The 15,578-nt window shown below is 48.6% G+C and overlaps 7 protein-coding genes across 7 annotated transcripts; 3 read left to right on the top strand and 4 right to left on the bottom strand.

The window, feature by feature from the left end:
* Positions 1-153: 153 nt before the first annotated feature.
* Positions 154-1,453, bottom strand: BKA67DRAFT_547816 (uncharacterized protein). The gene has a single exon (XM_046101473.1). It carries the CDS (start codon positions 1,154-1,156, stop codon positions 230-232), a length of 927 nt encoding a protein of 308 aa, XP_045964507.1. The 5' UTR covers positions 1,157-1,453; the 3' UTR covers positions 154-229.
* Positions 1,454-2,997: 1,544 nt separating this feature from the next.
* On the top strand, positions 2,998-4,860 carry BKA67DRAFT_686781 (major facilitator superfamily domain-containing protein; the record flags this gene model as incomplete). The annotated part of the gene is made up of 4 exons (XM_046109033.1): positions 2,998-3,850; positions 3,907-4,175; positions 4,228-4,620; positions 4,683-4,860. Exons 1-4 carry the CDS (start codon positions 3,257-3,259, stop codon positions 4,858-4,860), a joined length of 1,434 nt encoding a protein of 477 aa, XP_045964506.1. The 5' UTR covers positions 2,998-3,256.
* A 489-nt stretch (positions 4,861-5,349) lies between these two features.
* On the bottom strand, positions 5,350-6,549 carry BKA67DRAFT_49701 (uncharacterized protein). The gene is made up of 3 exons (XM_046097045.1): positions 6,228-6,549; positions 6,114-6,179; positions 5,350-6,066 (listed from the first exon to the last, which is right to left on the bottom strand). Exons 1-3 carry the CDS (start codon positions 6,362-6,364, stop codon positions 5,583-5,585), a joined length of 687 nt encoding a protein of 228 aa, XP_045964505.1. The 5' UTR covers positions 6,365-6,549; the 3' UTR covers positions 5,350-5,582.
* A 603-nt stretch (positions 6,550-7,152) lies between these two features.
* Positions 7,153-7,965, top strand: BKA67DRAFT_49708 (uncharacterized protein). The gene is made up of 2 exons (XM_046097046.1): positions 7,153-7,489; positions 7,577-7,965. The coding sequence occupies exons 1-2, from the start codon at positions 7,337-7,339 to the stop codon at positions 7,916-7,918; spliced, it is 495 nt and encodes a 164-aa protein (XP_045964504.1). The 5' UTR covers positions 7,153-7,336; the 3' UTR covers positions 7,919-7,965.
* A 1,222-nt stretch (positions 7,966-9,187) lies between these two features.
* BKA67DRAFT_547809 (uncharacterized protein) lies at positions 9,188-10,365 on the bottom strand. Its single transcript, XM_046101472.1, has 2 exons — positions 9,961-10,365; positions 9,188-9,846 (listed from the first exon to the last, which is right to left on the bottom strand). The coding sequence occupies exons 1-2, from the start codon at positions 9,965-9,967 to the stop codon at positions 9,314-9,316; spliced, it is 540 nt and encodes a 179-aa protein (XP_045964503.1). The 5' UTR covers positions 9,968-10,365; the 3' UTR covers positions 9,188-9,313.
* Positions 10,366-10,557: 192 nt separating this feature from the next.
* On the bottom strand, positions 10,558-13,796 carry BKA67DRAFT_530470 (mediator complex subunit MED14; the record flags this gene model as incomplete). The annotated part of the gene is made up of 2 exons (XM_046099244.1): positions 10,558-12,016; positions 12,067-13,796. The coding sequence occupies 2 exons, from the start codon at positions 13,794-13,796 to the stop codon at positions 10,558-10,560; spliced, it is 3,189 nt and encodes a 1,062-aa protein (XP_045964502.1).
* Positions 13,797-14,908: 1,112 nt separating this feature from the next.
* Positions 14,909-15,541, top strand: BKA67DRAFT_530469 (uncharacterized protein; the record flags this gene model as incomplete). Its single annotated transcript, XM_046099243.1, has 1 exon — positions 14,909-15,541. One exon carries the CDS (start codon positions 14,909-14,911, stop codon positions 15,539-15,541), a length of 633 nt encoding a protein of 210 aa, XP_045964501.1.
* Between the last annotated feature and the right edge of the window lie 37 nt (positions 15,542-15,578).

The following is a 15,578-nucleotide window of genomic DNA, read 5'->3' as shown; positions in this document are numbered from 1 at the left end:
GATTTTATCGTTATCGCGACGTTGTAATTAGGCCTTAGAAGTCCACCTGCCGGTTTTTCCCGATTCTTGGCTGTACTGGAAAAAATGTCACCTTACAGCAGTTCGGGGGATAGTAGGACGAATCCGGCTTTTAGGAACGACATTGATAGGATAAGCATATTAAGGTTAGAGCGCTAGAAACATGTTGGTGTAAGACATGAACCGTCGAGATACAGGAACCAATCAGCAACTATTCATTAGCTTCTATATAACCATCGTCAGTCCACCACGTATAAAGGGATCCAGGATACTTAACAATCCGGGGGACCTTGCGAAGCACAATCTTGGCGGGCTCAGATCCTACGCTAGTATACTCACGATGTTGCAGCTCAATTTTCCTGCGGGTTTCATGATCTAGCTGCAAGTGCCCTCCATCGCTTTGGGTGATTAACGTGAACTTGTCTATGCCTCCGAATATCCTCTCCGGCATCTCCCATTCATTCTTCGCCTTCTGGCCTCGAGCACAATGGGAGGTTCTCCCGTCCATAAGAGTGTAGAAGGAGACGGGAATGCTTCCGATACTCGGGCCCTCGACGGACGCTACGGCTGTGTCGTAGGCCAGGCCCATGCGCACGCCGTCCGGGAGCTCGAGGCAGCCGACGGCCAGCGAGTCGGCACCATAAACGTGCCACTGCTGGACGCCCTCGAACACGGTAAATGGCGGCTGTGCGAGGAGCATTCGCCGCCAGCTCGCGTCGCGGCGGAGGAATGTCAGTCTCGAAACTGTCCGGGCCCACGGGGCATGCATGATCCACTGGTTCGAAGCGTCTTTACGTTTAGAGAACCACATAGGCATGTATTTTACGAGGAGCGGGTTAAAATCACGTATCGGCGTGCCATCGGGCAAAATCTCCTGAGCTGGTCCAGGCTGTCTTGGTCGCATGTATAGAAGCTCTTGTAGGACTGGCGAGATGCTGATGAGCTCTCTCCAGCCGGAAGAAACTCTCTGAGCCAAGAGGAGGTCCTTCATGGGCAGACGAGCCAAGATGTTCTCGGCGATCTCGGTGATGGCCCAGGCGTCTTCAATTACGGTGGAATGCTGATGAAACGGACGCCTTGGGGCCGGGCCTTCTACCGTGTCTCTTCGTCTTCGAAGTGGTAACGTAGGTCGAGCCATCCTGAGTGCCGTAGTGTTCTAGTGTGTGTAGCTAGCAATTGACTGTTGGACGGATGTTGGACCACTACGGATGTCGCTACCAAAAGTCTTCGCCCGCTTGATTTTGTATAGCCAGCTGAAACGGTCCACTCCCAGCTGAGAGCAGAACTATCTTCAGGCACTTAAGTGCTGAATCCGCTGAGACTCACTAAATAAGGACCACTACGGAGCGCTAAATCCATCAAGAGAGCCCCTCTGGAAATTCAAATTTAGCGGACGACTTTATCAACAGCTGGGGCTACCTTCCTTCAATCAGCCAGGTACGTACGAAAAGTCTTGGCGGGCGAAGACTTTTAGTAGCGGCATCCGTAATAGAACTTGACCAGCTGAAAGCCGGTGGCTGTGCTACCCAGAACACGGATCTGACAGCTTAGCGGTTCCATGCTGGGGTCTTCCCGCTATCGACCCCTGAAGCGAGACGCAACGGATAGAAATCCTGTCGCACTAGAAGCTCGTTCCTGGATTTGATGTTCTTCATGTTGTCTTTTGCTACCATCAACATATGACACTATTATCCAGCAGGAGTTGTTTGGCGAAGGTTAATTGCTAACAACTAATACTCAACGCATGAGCTTGTAGCGTATTTGAAGTAACCACGTCACTGATTCGTATCGCTAAATACAAAGTCCTCAAATGGGGAAACAACTACCTCGCGACAATTGTTTTATGAGCAATTGATGGTGAGTGTAGCATATATTATTGTCTGACATGAAATGGGTTTGAGGGTAAAAGTCATATTTGAAGTCCAAGCATAGAATCAAGGCACTCCAACGACTTGACAACAAAGTCAATTTCATCAACAGTGACCACCGTAATCCTTCTTATTGGGCTGCTTAGACAATGTAGTTGCCATGGATCTCTACTCCGTACTACAGCCTTTATCACTGTCAGAGCACTCCTATCAAACTTACTCACTGCAGGGTTAAGACCCACTGTTTAGGATTTAGTGATGTCGAGATGAAAAGTTGTTTGCACTTCAAGGCAGCCGTATGGCTCATGGGTGGATTCGTAGGTGCATTTGATCATACGCAAAGAGTGAGTTACACGTTTACCCTGTCAAAACATGCAATCCAAGCTTTATGATTCATGGTCAAGAATAAGATGCACGGCGAAATAATTAACCCAACCTAGGCGATTTCTGTGTTGTTTGTCAAAGTTTCGTGTCCTAGTGACATCCGACACGCATCGTGTCGGTGACATTATCAGAAAATGTGCTGCTATTAAACGTTAAGGTGTCTATCTGATGCAGAGTTGGTGCCGCCGTATCCTGCCTAATAAACCTAGTCACTCATACTAGTGATGGCTATACCAGATGATGCCAAGAAATCATGCTGAGTAAAATAATCTTAAGGAATCCCGATTATCTGGTCGCTCCACTAAACATTCCCACTAGACTAGTCTAAGAGATATACTCTAAACTAACTCTAGCATACATAGTCCTCATTGTGTAACGTCTAATATAACTCGATTCCTCTATCAGGCTGTCGCGGCCTCCTGGTCATGTCTTTGACAACAGTTCGACTGGCCCCTGCGCACTGCCTTCGCATCATATCACGGCAAAGCTTAGGTGTGGCACTGATGGCGGATATCTGTCCGCCGTCCAATGAGTGCTTAGCACAATCCCTGGGGATTAACGCACTCATGTCGGTGCACCATACTACATTGGTCGCGATCTGCCGTACCTATTGCTATTGACCAGTGGACGCAACGCATATCTTCAACAACAGACCCATAAATCCTGCTTACGGTCTGATCCCATGCACGTGGTGAAGCGGATGCCCATGTTATAAAACCCAGGATCAGTTCTTGTGTCCGGAATGGCATCCACCACTTCCCGCTCGGATAGCACACGTGAGATTCAATGGGTCCTCGCCTTGATTCATAATGTTGTTAAATACTCGCGTTTGTTGGGGTTGCAGATGAAGACTTGCTAGGTCCCCTCAACCACTCAGAGGCTACTGTCTGGGGTTCCCAGAAATTCGACTCATTGTAACCACTGGATCTAACAGGACTATTGCGCAATTACGAAAATTCCAAGGCATATATACATGGTGACCCGCGATGGCCGACACCGCATTATCATGTCCAAATAATAAGGAAAACCCTACCGCTGCTAAGAATGGACCAGTGCTCGGCGGTTCACCCAATGCCGAGGCTGTCACAGACCCTAAGGTTTATGATACCGCCTTGACAAAAAAGATCACCCGCAAGCTAGACATAGCTTTGCTTCCTCTTCTCGGCATAATGTACCTTCTCGCTTTCCTGGATCGTACCAATATCGCAACAGCAAAGCTCAATGGCTTCGAGGCAGACCTGGCCATGCCTTCCAATGGGTACAACACAGCACTTTGGGTTTTCTATCTCCCGTTCGTTGTCCTTGAAGTACCATGTAACCTTTTTCTTAGTTGGGGTATGGTTCGACCATCACTCTGGCTAGGAGGAATTGTCTTCGTGCTCGGGATCGCTTCGACGTGCCAGGGCCTAACTCGATCTCCGGGTGGTTTGTATGCTTGTAGAGCATTAATGGGCGTGGTAGAGGCTGGCGTCCAGCCCGGTGCTGCGCTCCTCATGGGACAGTACTATAGACGTTCAGAGTTCGCACCAAGGTTCTCCTTTTTTATCTGCTGTGCCTTGCTAGGCAACACGTTTAGTGCTGTAAGTCTTCTGGTGAGTATCGCAATAAAATTGTAGCTAACTAACGCGGTTATTAGTTCCTCGCTTATGCAATTGGCAACATGGACGGTGTGCATGGTCTTGAGGGCTGGCGATGGATATTCATACTCGAGGGAGTCGTGACAGGATGCTTCGGTGCCGTACTAGCAATGTTCACACCTGACTGGCCCGAAAAGGCTCACTTTCTCGATCCGCATGAGCGCGAGAGTTTCTTGAACCGACTCAAGATCGAGCGCGGGCAAGAGAAATCGAATATGCAGAACGTGGAGTGGATTAAGTGTATACTCAACTGGAAGACTTGGGCAGTGTAAGCAAAGACTAACTCGCTCACAATCCTCCAGAATGCTAACAAGACCAAGAACATTCATTTATTTCTGCAGCGACATGAGTGCCGCCTCGACCGTTTCGTTTTCACCAACCATTCTCTCTCAACTGGGATATACCGGCAATAGAGCTAACGTGATGTTAATACCAATCTACCTCGTTGGCGCCTTCATAATGGTGGCGTCGGGTTGGATTGCAGGCCGTCTGAACAATCGTTCAATTGTCATTGCTTTTGGTGCTGCCATTTCCATTGTCGGCTGGTCTATCCAACGGGCTCAAGTACAACCAGCTGGTGTACGCTATTTCGGTCTCTATATGATTTACTGGGGTGCCAACATTCAGATGCCGAATTGCGTTGCTTGGTTCCACAGCAATGTCATCGGTAGGCCCGAAAACGCTGTTGGCATGGCCATCATTGCTGGTTTTGGGTGAGTCGATCATGTCCCGAGCAGAAATACTCTAAGAATGAACTAACTTGCATTCTTCGCAGAAATGCATGCAACTTTGTCTCGTCCAACGTTTTCATTACCTCAGAAGCACCCCGATATCCTACTGCTTTTTCAGTAGGTTTAGCCATCCAGTCAGTGGGACTGATCTCATGTATCGCACTTACGACATTCCTTCACGTCTTAAACACGAGGACTGGGACGAAGACGTATTATCTGTAGATTTAGTATCATATGTCGAGTAGACATCAACAGTGAGTGGCTACCATTTCTTGGGCTTGATCACTCCATGGTACGACACCGAAGTTTCTCTATGGGTATATACATAAATTCTATTGATATTTTAGGCCCTTGGATACCACATCTACTGCTCATGTGTACTAAAATTTGGACAGTGGTCAAATTCGAATCGACCAAACCTAGATGCCACACAAGGAGTATGCCTCACGTATCTCCGAATGCAAAGATAATTGTTTGATAGAAAACAAATTCAATTGATCGAGTATTTGATATGCTTGGATATAGAAAGAATCCGCCGAATGCATGTTGATTTGTGCTGTTGAACATGAGTTGAGAGTGATGTAACGCAAGGTCACATCGTATACGACCTCGAGATGCTTCTAATGAATATGATCCTCGATGCCCTTATCAAATGAATTATGTACAACCCCATGTCGTTTGCGTCGGTAAGAATATGAACAGCTATAGCAACGCCGTATCAAAACGCAGTTAGTGCTGTTGTCAACAGATTCTTCAGCTGTAGCACTGGTTGAAATGATGGGTCTTAACACTTTTTAGTATATGCACCGCTTTAGACCGGCAGTCAGATTATCGACAGTATGTGGCGTTCTATTACGTGACATAGTCGTGCTCCAAGTTTTCAAACGCCAAAAGGAAAGGATTACAAAGCAGAAGAAATTTAAGACAAGCCCAGTCATGGAATCTTATAGACTCAAAGATCTTGGAGATTGTTCAATGGATGAATTTTCGGCTGCCGTTGTTGATTTTTCTCGTATGAAAAAGTGGCGAATTGAAGGGTCCCAGATCAGACCAGGACTTGGTCTCCCCACAACTGACAACTCGATATCAGACGAATGCTGGCTGGCCGAGAATTGCGAGCTAGGACCTCGTATCCCAGTAAGAAAAAGGTCTTTGGCTACCGAGTCAATGTCGGATAATGTTTCAAGGAAGCTGGCTGAAAGGGACTGGGGAATCGAAACAGGTCCAGCTGATACACAGGACTTCCCGTAGCATTCCTCGGAATCCATCTGTATGCTTCCACGTAGCCGTCCAAATTCTGCACCACCCAGGCTCGAAAGCATAAGAAACATTGGGATCTTGCTGAAGACAAAATCCGCAGAAATCCCTGGGAATGGAAAGTACAGGAGGATCGCTAATATGACCAAAGCTAGAGAGCACAAGACCATGCTGTTGATGTTAGTCACCAGGCCACTTCACTTAGACAGGCAGCTTACTTTTTGATTGACTGCATATTCAACCAGACAAATGTTATTAATGATACGGTAAATATGAACATCGTTCTAACAGGTTAGTCATGTGCAAGGACGCTCAGAGGTTATTGAGCTTACAGCACATAGAATCGCCAGGCAGCGTCATCACCAAACAAGGGCAACAGGCCAGATGTAAATAGCATTGCCCCACGTGGTATAACTGCGGCAGCCGTCTCAAGGCGAGCCAAATAAGGCTGAGAGTGGTGGGTTGTCATTGTTGTTTTAGCAGCAATGTCGAACGTGTTTGAAATGGGGCTTCCACCAAGACAGATACAAAATTGACAGCGCTCTAATCCCTCAGTGGATTTCTTCTGTGCGTCCTTCGAAATCCAAAAGTGAAAAGGAGAAGGGACGCGGGAGCATCAACATTGGAGATGGTACGGTCATTTAATGCCGAACAACTACGCATGGTATCCCAAGCACCTGGATTCATGTCCCCACAATGCATTATGCAGCAAACCTCGGGGCAGTTCGGAATCAGCCGGAGGCCATTATCAACAGGGCGGAGTGGTTCATCTTTTGCCTCTGAACATCTGCAGGCAGCCTCCATACTTCACGTATCAGTGCCCAATGTCCTTCGCATTGCCGTTTACAGATATTCCGAATAGATCTCACAAGCCAGCTAAACGCGCGAGCGATAGTGCTCGCATTGGCTTGTGTTGCCTGAAGATAAGATGTTGGGCGAAGCGTCAGCCTCAACGTTGTATGTAACGTTATTGGTCTGAGTTTGTGTGACGGTGGCCCCAGAGAACGCCAAGGGTATGGCTCGTTGAGGGGTAAAATGGCCTCAAAAACGCCCACTGCAATCGTGTCCAACATATACTAGCATTATCTGTCGCACCACCATGGCAGACCCTATGGTGTTATTGCGTTTCAACGCGATAGCCTGGCCTCACCGAATTAACAAGCATATGATACACATCAGCTAGAGTAGCGTAGGTGATACCGGAAGACGCCCGAATGGGTTGCTCCATATTCGAGAAGGGTAATCCGGAAGGAAGTTGATGATCTCGCAACTGATTTCCTAGACAGAAAAAAGGCTGGCTTTCAGTTCAAGGAATTGGGAGAATTATCAAGAGATATAACAGAGCTGAGATTCTGGAAACGAAATCTTTTGCAACTTTGCCGGCTTGTCGTTCTCCAGCTAATTGCTCCAATGAGAAGCTCACTATTTTATCTGCCCTCCAATGGATGCTTCGTCATGTCACGTACCTTTATTTCACGAAGGAGAATCCGCCACTACCGGAAGCATAAGGAAGATAGCACAATTGACAGAAGTCATCCCTGTGATGACATGTATCATTATTAACACATCATACGTCATCAAGACAGAGTCGCATGTAGGTTTAGCCCATGTTCCTCCCATACGGTCAAACGTGCCATTATGTCTACAGATCTGTGGCTGACACATGATTCCTGGCACGAAGTCCCCGGTGTTCTTTGTTCATCTGGGCGCATTGACAAATCCTTCTCCTGCACTCATGCTTGGATCCTGCGTGCTGTTAGGATGCTTGCTCTCCTCATTTACGCACCGACGGCGAGGAAAGGACAGATTCCAAACCATAGTCTTTGGCTACATGGTCTTATGGGGGATTACTGTTGGTAAAGGGATAGGAGCAAGTGTGAACCTCATTGCACTTAGCCTGGTTCCAGGTGCTCTCTGTGCTGCAATGTTGCTGAGTTTTTCAGCACATGAGTTTGTGAGATGGCTAATGGACAGGCCGCTGCAGCAGGAGCTCATCTACCCATACCCAACAAAAACTTTCTGATGTGGTTGGTAGCGAGAGCCTGACGCTTCATGATAGAACGACTCAGAACGTTTTTGGGATGATGCAGATCGCTGATTGTCTGCCCAAGCATCACTTACGTTACTTTTATAACTTTTAGTTTTAGTACGTCTACATCGATGTCACAGTCTAATCGGCTCGGCCCATATGAGTTACTACATGAGAAGCGCTTCTGCTCTGTCTGAAGTACTATTCGAGCATAAATTGAAATCAAGAATGTGTGAACGAGATAGCCGAAAGTGCCGGAATTGTGGGACATCTTGGTGTTTTCCGAGATTGTTCAATCGTAATGCCTCACATCGACTCGAACAAGTGTCTGAGGAAATGTTCACGAGAATATCACCACATTTGTCCTGTGCCCAGCCATTGAACATGAAGCTAAAGAAGTACATCCTTATAGTCATTGGTCGTAAGTCATCTCTCCGTATTCTTCATCGCCTTTTCCCTTACCAGATGGCTTGAGAGACAGGTTATCTCAAATTCAACGACTCTAAAAGGGGCTGCAGAACGATAATTGTGAGCAACCAACAACAGTCCACTGTACAACATGAAAACTCCACAGCGACACTTCAGCAATTTTCCAACTTGTCTCCCGAGCTTCGTTCATTCATCTAGTAAGCTCTTCTCCATGGTAAGTTTCAAGTTCCATTTCATCCTTCTGGGCAGCAACGCGTCGATTGCCATTGCTCATCTCACAAAAGAGCTGCAGATACCTCTTTCGTTACGTGATATTCAAAAGCCGGGAATGTGCTGTGAAACATTGAAACTTCAAGCTCCCAGTGCTCTATAATTGTTATTGTGACCGCATCAACATTATCATACGGTCGACTGACGGAGCAATGGACCACGACTATTATGCTGGTGTGCTATATTTGAAGACCCAGTAAGGACTAATTCGTCATTGTTTGCAATAATATAGAGACGTACCGCTGTGTTCAGAAGTACTATCTCGCTTTCCACCAATGTAACACAAGAGGTCTGCCTTATCATCACCACGTGGATCTATTGGTTCTCTACCAGCTATTGCTTAGGTTATGCTTGCGTGGAGAAATTTGCTAAGGTCCCGGAGAGGTAAAAATTCAACTTGGTCCCATCATGCAATGGCTTACCGCTGAAAAGGCGACGTAGGAGGCAGGGGGTCACTTACCAAGGCCTCATTGATCTTAGCAGATACACAAAGGCTGAAGTCATGTGATGTACAAGGAAATTAGCCTTCGGAGCACTGGGAGAATGCTGGATCTGGGCAACATAGCGAGTATTGGAAACGAGGACGATTCATGCCTACACATATATGAGTTCATCGTCTTTGGCACATTGCCTTTGCAGTGATTGTGGAAACCTACGTTCACACCAATCAACACAGCACACTATTTTGCTCTAGCTCTGTCCATCAGCCTTCGCATCTTCCACTATCCTATTCACAATTTCCTCGTGAATCTTCCTCCAATTATTTTCAATACTACTCTTGACAATCCCCATCAGCATGCGATTGCAGCTCACCCAGCACTGCTCCACCAGCTCCATTTCCTCGCCCTTTTCCCTCACGAACCATGTGGTCTCCATGACCACGGCCATGGGACTCCTGATCCTGACCCAGAGTCCTTCAGTGCAGTTAACCAGCTCCTCGCGACTCGTTATATTGCTACTATACACTGGGTTCGGGACGTGGTCCTGAACATCGTAGATCCTCACCTTCTTTTCGGTCGCCTTCTCAGAGACGCTGGAAGGAATCTTATAGGACTCGTACGTGGGCTCCGGATCGGCCGCGGCAACGGGCGAGTAGCCCGTGATGTGCGGGTCCGTGTTCAGAAAGAAGTCATGGTCATGTAGGCGGGCGACGGCAGCCGCTTTGCGACTCGGCGGCAACGGAATGGGCGTTGCCTGGGTGAGGGTTGCGCTGGTGTTGAGGACTATAGCATGGGAAGACGACGTATTAGTTACATGTTCTGGCCAACGCCGAACCCCAGATAGGGGGGTCAATGAGGGGCCGGTGCGGGGAATAGGAACGACAAGGTGGTCCTTACATGACATGGCTATGGCTGCTTTGCAGCTCAACGAAGTTGCTGCGGTCTGGCAGGTTTACAGTCACCGTGAACAATGGGATTCTCGAGGCCGAATAAAAATAAAGCAAACCGAGTCTTAATACACAGGAATAGCGCTCGTCTTGTCTTCGAGCCAAAACCACAGCTTCAGCAGGTCCGAGTCCTTGGTCTGTGAACAGGCCCGTGTCATCCTAGCTCAGATCCGGGAGGAGCCTCATTCCGGCTTCATTTGACGAACACGCTAATTGAGATGCTATGTATGTACCCAGATCTTTAGGCTAGTTAGCCACAGACTACATGTTACGCCATGTGTTAGATCGTTACCGGTACTAGGGGTGGCTGTTGGTACTGTATATAAAGAAGTCACCATATAAATGAGTCGTCGTTGATCATTATGATATTTTGATTCATTCCATCCGTCTGGTTTCTGTAGTCTTACAGGCCTCGACCAGTAGCACTAGGAAAGGGGTATCTCAAATGATTAAAATCACAAGCTCCTTAATGCCGAAATGCAGAATACTGCATGCTAATACTGGTCGTCACCGCCTGTCTCACGACCTCCCTTCCCCTTTCACAGGTCTAATCCAGCGTGATTGCGTTTGCATTTGAGCTCCCAGACTGCTGCGCTCGAGCCCTTGCTTGGGTTTGCATTTGTTTTTGGTTATTCGGTTTTGGTGGTGGCTGTTGGTTGATCTTGGGGGTGTGTTGAGGTTTGACCGGGGCTACCCTCGATACGAGTGGTGAAGAAGATGGTGGTTGCTTCGCGAACTGTCTAACTGCATCATTCATAGCTCTCAACAAGCTAATGACACTATCGTTGGCATCACAGCTAGCACTGTCGCCAAAACTCTGCCATCTCTCGCTTGATTGAGTCCAAACCTTGGTCAATACTGGCTTAAGCTCGTCGTCTGGGTTGTAGTTTGACCCAGGCTCACATCTTGTGACATGCCAGAAGGGAGTGTTGCGCCGCTCTCGGAGCTTCGCTGCAATGCGATAAACCTTTGGCGGCCCACGATTTGGTCCAGAAATAGTGTATCTGATCGTGTACCAGTCAAGGTGCTCGGAGAAAATCTCGACAAAACCTTGGCTGACGCTATCCATCTCTTCCCAAGAGTCCTCAATTTGATCTAGAGCCTTGAGTACAGGTAGGGTAAAAGCCAAGTAGTGTGGCACCTTTTCAAAGCCGAGCTCGGAATTAATCAGTTGGTTAAAGCTGTCTAGGACCCTGAGATGAGGGTTCTCTTTTTCCAAACGCATCTTTATCTGGTCAGTGCGGAGGTCTAGAGATGCCGTCCAGCGTTTGGGGTTGGCTTCTGCTGTTGTCCCTGCAGTATGTCCGATCGCATCACTGTACGTGAAAATGACCTGTGCAAGTGTGATGGTATCACATCTGATGTCGGAGCTGCTGCGCCTGATAGCATCTACACAATCGACAAGCCTCTCAATGGCTTGTATACGACTGGCCAAATCATCAAGCATCGTACTGCCTAGGTTGACTTTCAGTTGCAGGGCAAAGACTCCGAGGCGTGCGTTGAATGCGACGTCCTGCTCAACATTCCCCTTCAAGAGGCTGAACTTGCTTGGATCCGCAACCTGAAATCGAGCGTCCGCGATCGTAGAGATGAGTTCCCGGCTTGGCGCTTGGACGTTCACTTTTGAGTCGTTCTGGCCATTCTTGAGTGAGCGTCTCGACGTGGCTTTGGATGCCTTTTCAATGCCTCTGAACCTGATCTGCACGAAGTCCTTTGCCCACGTAGCGACCTTTCTCGCGCCTGCAGGCCGCCCGCTGAGAATATCGGACAATCGCACTTGAATTGTGGGAATCTTCATGCTTGGGGGCAACAAAGGGTTGATCTTCTGATCCGTGGAGTGCTTGATGCGTCGTTGATGCAAAATTTGGGTGTCCGTGGCATACGATATCATGGCAGCGCTGAAGATATTGAGGTTCGCAAAAAGCTTGTCGCTAAGATCTGGCGACCCACAACTGAGTGGGATTTCAGCGTGAGATGCTATTCGAGGGCCAGTAGGTGGATTTGTGCTACATCATGTTAGTATCGATCAAGAAAAGGCGACGATAGAGCGGCTTACACATCAATCAACCACCACCTGTCCCCAGCCAGACTCATAGTGAGCATCAAGAACCACTGCGTGGGCCACCCCTTCCGCTTGAACCACAGGTGCTGGAATGGCTCCTTTGTCTGTAATATTGGCCGTATTTCATCCACTCTGACAGGGTTTCTGCAGATAACCCAGCCCATGCTCTTGCCCCTGCGGTTCATCTCTTCAGCAGCCCAAGAATATCTCACACCTTCCAGGACTAGCATTCCTTCTTCAGTAGGGTCCTTGAGTTCATTGAGCCTATTTTCACCTCTGAGTGTAGACATCCTGTGCGGTGTCATGGAGAAGAAGCCAGTTATTGGTGCTATTCGGAGATTGACATGATCGCTCCGTCCTAGTTGCACCTGTAGGCTCGACTCAATCGGCTCATCTGCCGAAATGGTGAGAGCAAGTGCCGCTTCTCGCTTGAGAAATCGCGGTTTGAATTGTAATTTCGTTTGGATAGTCGTAAGAATGTACCCAACATGTCGCGCGATAACTCTTTTAAGCAGCCCTTCAGTGGACACATTCGAATCGTCAAAGGCAATATTGGCTTCCTTGACCTCTTTGTTGTCCCTGAACCAGCGCAGGGTAAGGTAGCTGGCTGCGTCGGAATCAACACTGGCGGCACCCGGCTTCTTGCCGCTGTGCACACCCAGAATGAGCCAGCTCTTTGGACTCTCTGGGGAATAGCGGTTGGTCCAATACTGTATTGCCATACTCCGGTTCAAGCGCTCGATCTTCAAAGTGTCCACCCAGCTACCTCTCGCTAGGTCGTGACCCTGTCGGACGTACTCGCTGATCTTGTGGGTTAACACGAATTCATGCAGGAATTTGTAGCAGCCTCTCAAGCCATCCTTTTCGAGTGCTTCGTTGACGCGAGCTTCCAGAAATACCCGTAATGTCTCGGTCAACTTAGATGGTGCAGGCGTAAAGGCGAAACGGAAGTCCAGAAACCAGAATTGCTTCTCAAAGTCCTCGTCGGCTATGGTAAGATCAACCTCAAACTCTCCTTTGACCTTGAATGTGACGCGACCCGAATCGATAGTGTAATCGCGGAACTGGCGTGGTATATTGTCGTGGTCTTCGAGGTTTAGGCGGAGCGACAAGAGCGTGTTCAACTCGTCGATCCATCGCAGCTGCTCTTCGGCGGTCAAGGGAGGGGGTTCGATGTAGCCAAAGTCGGGCATCCATGATGCATTGCCGGTGGACAAGACCTGGAGGGCTGTATGCAGATCGGGGTTGGGTAGTCGTGCAAAGGTCAGGTCTCGCTTGATGTTGGCCATGTAGTCGAGTCCATCATCGACGGCTTTGCGCTCCAGGTTGATATAGTTCATCAGGTCGATCAGCTTGCTGACTGTGGGAGCCTTCCGACTCCATGAAGCTATCACCAGTGCTTTGGTCCATCGTCCATGCAGCTCCTGTATGAAATTGAGTAGCGCTGCTTTTTTGCTGACATTCTCGACGGATGTGTCGTCAGGGAGGCCGACAGCATGGGTGGAGTTGCCGTTGACAGCAGGAGCTGCGACTGGCATCTTAGCCAACTCCAGGATCTTGGCCGATAGCTGGTTGTGCGACCTCTGCGCAAGGCGCGACAGTAACAGGCCGAGTGGTACATATCCTTGGGTGATGTGCTGTATCTCGTCGGGCAGGTCGTTCATGCGCGATGGTTTCGAGGTGTTGCCGTTTGTAGGCAAGCCATTCTGAATGCCGTTCTCCATGGTGACGACACCAGGCAAAGCCCGATATCATCTATTCGTGAATTCGCGCAGTGTTTTGTTGCTGCGACAATGATGTGTGCGTAGGAGAATGGGTGATTATGAAAGTCGAGAGCAACGACGTTGCGACTGCGACGCTGAGACGCGATGCCGGGGGGGAAAACGTCAAAGAAATGAGGCTGGTGCTGGATGCGAATGTGATGCAGATGAGGCAGGCGCGGCGGCATCAGATTGGATCATGGCCGGCAAAGCCCGGACCCCATTGAACATTTAGTCCAGTCTAGACTAGATTCGGATTAAGATTCAGATTCAGACGGCACACAGGGGAGAAGAGCAGAGAGCGGCGCCCTGCAACGGAAAGTACAGTAGTGCATGGTACCTCTCAGACCTCTGATAACGTACTAACGTTAAAAAAGACTGGCCTTGTTTGCATGCGGATAATCAGATATGGAGGATTTTATCTGTCTATACCCAAAATGGCAGAGATGTGGCTTGCACCACCGAAAACAGCCACACTTCAGCTTAGCGAGACGCTAGGCAGGCTAGCGGGGTAGCGGCCCCATTGTGTCCATAACCATTCCATGCAACTTCATCGCCCAAGTCGGACAGCTCGGTGGCACTACATCCATTCAATGTCTATCGGAGCATGGCACTTGAGCTTCTTGGAGCTTCTCGGACAAGAAAGAAAAGTAAACAATCTGGTCACTCTCGTAGCTTGTCGCCCCATGTCAGTCATACATTAGCAAGCGCTCATACCCGGCAACACATATTACCAGTAACTAGTGGTATAATCCCTCGGTAGACAATGCATCCACTTTCGAGTACCATCCCCAAGTGGTATGCTGGTAGAGTTTCGACGGCCAGCAAATGACTCTGCAACATTCGGGAGCCATATGCTTGCAATGTTCCGATATACAGAGGCGCTAGCATGGATTGGAATCATACAGTGAACGCTTGACCACAAGTATACCAATGCAGCAGGAAAATGCAAGTGTAAGGGGGTGCAGCAGCCAGGGTCGTATTTCCGGAGCAAAGGATACTATTGCTGATGATAAAACCTACCAGTCCGCAGTGATTCGAGGAGCAAGATTGTCTTCCTGCTCAGGCCCCTGAGGATGTATGCTCACCAACTCATTGTCTTTTACGCTGGCGGCCTTGCAACCTGCGTGCACGCGTCAGGTCTACTGCTGCGCGGCCATCAAGTCCGACAAGATACTCCTACACCATGTACATCAAACGCCGTGGAGACTGTTGCCACAATTAATCGAGGCAATGAGGGCATATGGCACGTTAAAGCGAACCAAACCGGTGTGAATGAGCTATACCAATTCACACAGACTGACTGGCTTGGCAATAACAAGACCGCTGTGCTGAACGAGTGCACCAGTATTTGCTTGACTGGCAACAGCGCAGAGACACCAGGTACATGGCTTCCAAGTGGAAAATACTTCCAAGGTGCCTTTATCAACACTCCAGGTGGATCGTCTCAGCATCCAGTCTGGATGTGCGCGTGCTACACCAACACGCTTTCCATGGCTAATCTTGTCGCCGGAGGTGGTGTTGCAAGTAATCTTGACAATGGCTTCAATAAGCACCTGCTAATTGATTCACAGTGGGACAATGGGTATGGGATTTTCGAGGACTTATGCCATTGTCTTTTATCCCTTATATCAATGGAATTTCCCCATTTTTTAATCCCTTTTCTGGGAGAAGAGGAGGAAAGAGTGAGAGAGAAAGAGAGAGGCTAACCCGTGTCGTTTAGTAACCCAGGTTCTGGCACAATCA

This window comes from Truncatella angustata, assembly GCF_020726525.1.
Source record: "Truncatella angustata strain MPI-SDFR-AT-0073 chromosome Unknown BKA67scaffold_1, whole genome shotgun sequence".
NCBI classification, from domain to species: domain Eukaryota; kingdom Fungi; phylum Ascomycota; class Sordariomycetes; order Amphisphaeriales; family Sporocadaceae; genus Truncatella; species Truncatella angustata.
Note: the sequence above shows the minus strand (reverse complement) of the source record. Positions and strands in the feature narration are given on the sequence as shown.

Bases quoted from the DNA above. Each gene is read 5' to 3' on its own strand.
- BKA67DRAFT_547816 (XM_046101473.1), bottom strand. From the start codon at position 1,156: ATGGCTCGACCTACGTTACCACTTCGAAGACGAAGAGACACGGTAGAA.
- BKA67DRAFT_49701 (XM_046097045.1), bottom strand. From the start codon at position 6,364: ATGACAACCCACCACTCTCAGCCTTATTTGGCTCGCCTTGAGACGGCT. The intron at 6,180-6,227 runs GTAAGCTCAATA...CTAACCTGTTAG, and splicing joins GCCTGGCGATTCTATGTGCT to AACGATGTTCATATTTACCG. The intron at 6,067-6,113 runs GTAAGCTGCCTG...TAACATCAACAG, and splicing joins AATATGCAGTCAATCAAAAA to CATGGTCTTGTGCTCTCTAG.
- BKA67DRAFT_49708 (XM_046097046.1), top strand. From the start codon at position 7,337: ATGGATGCTTCGTCATGTCACGTACCTTTATTTCACGAAGGAGAATCC. The intron at 7,490-7,576 runs GTAGGTTTAGCC...CCTGGCACGAAG, and splicing joins TCATCAAGACAGAGTCGCAT to TCCCCGGTGTTCTTTGTTCA.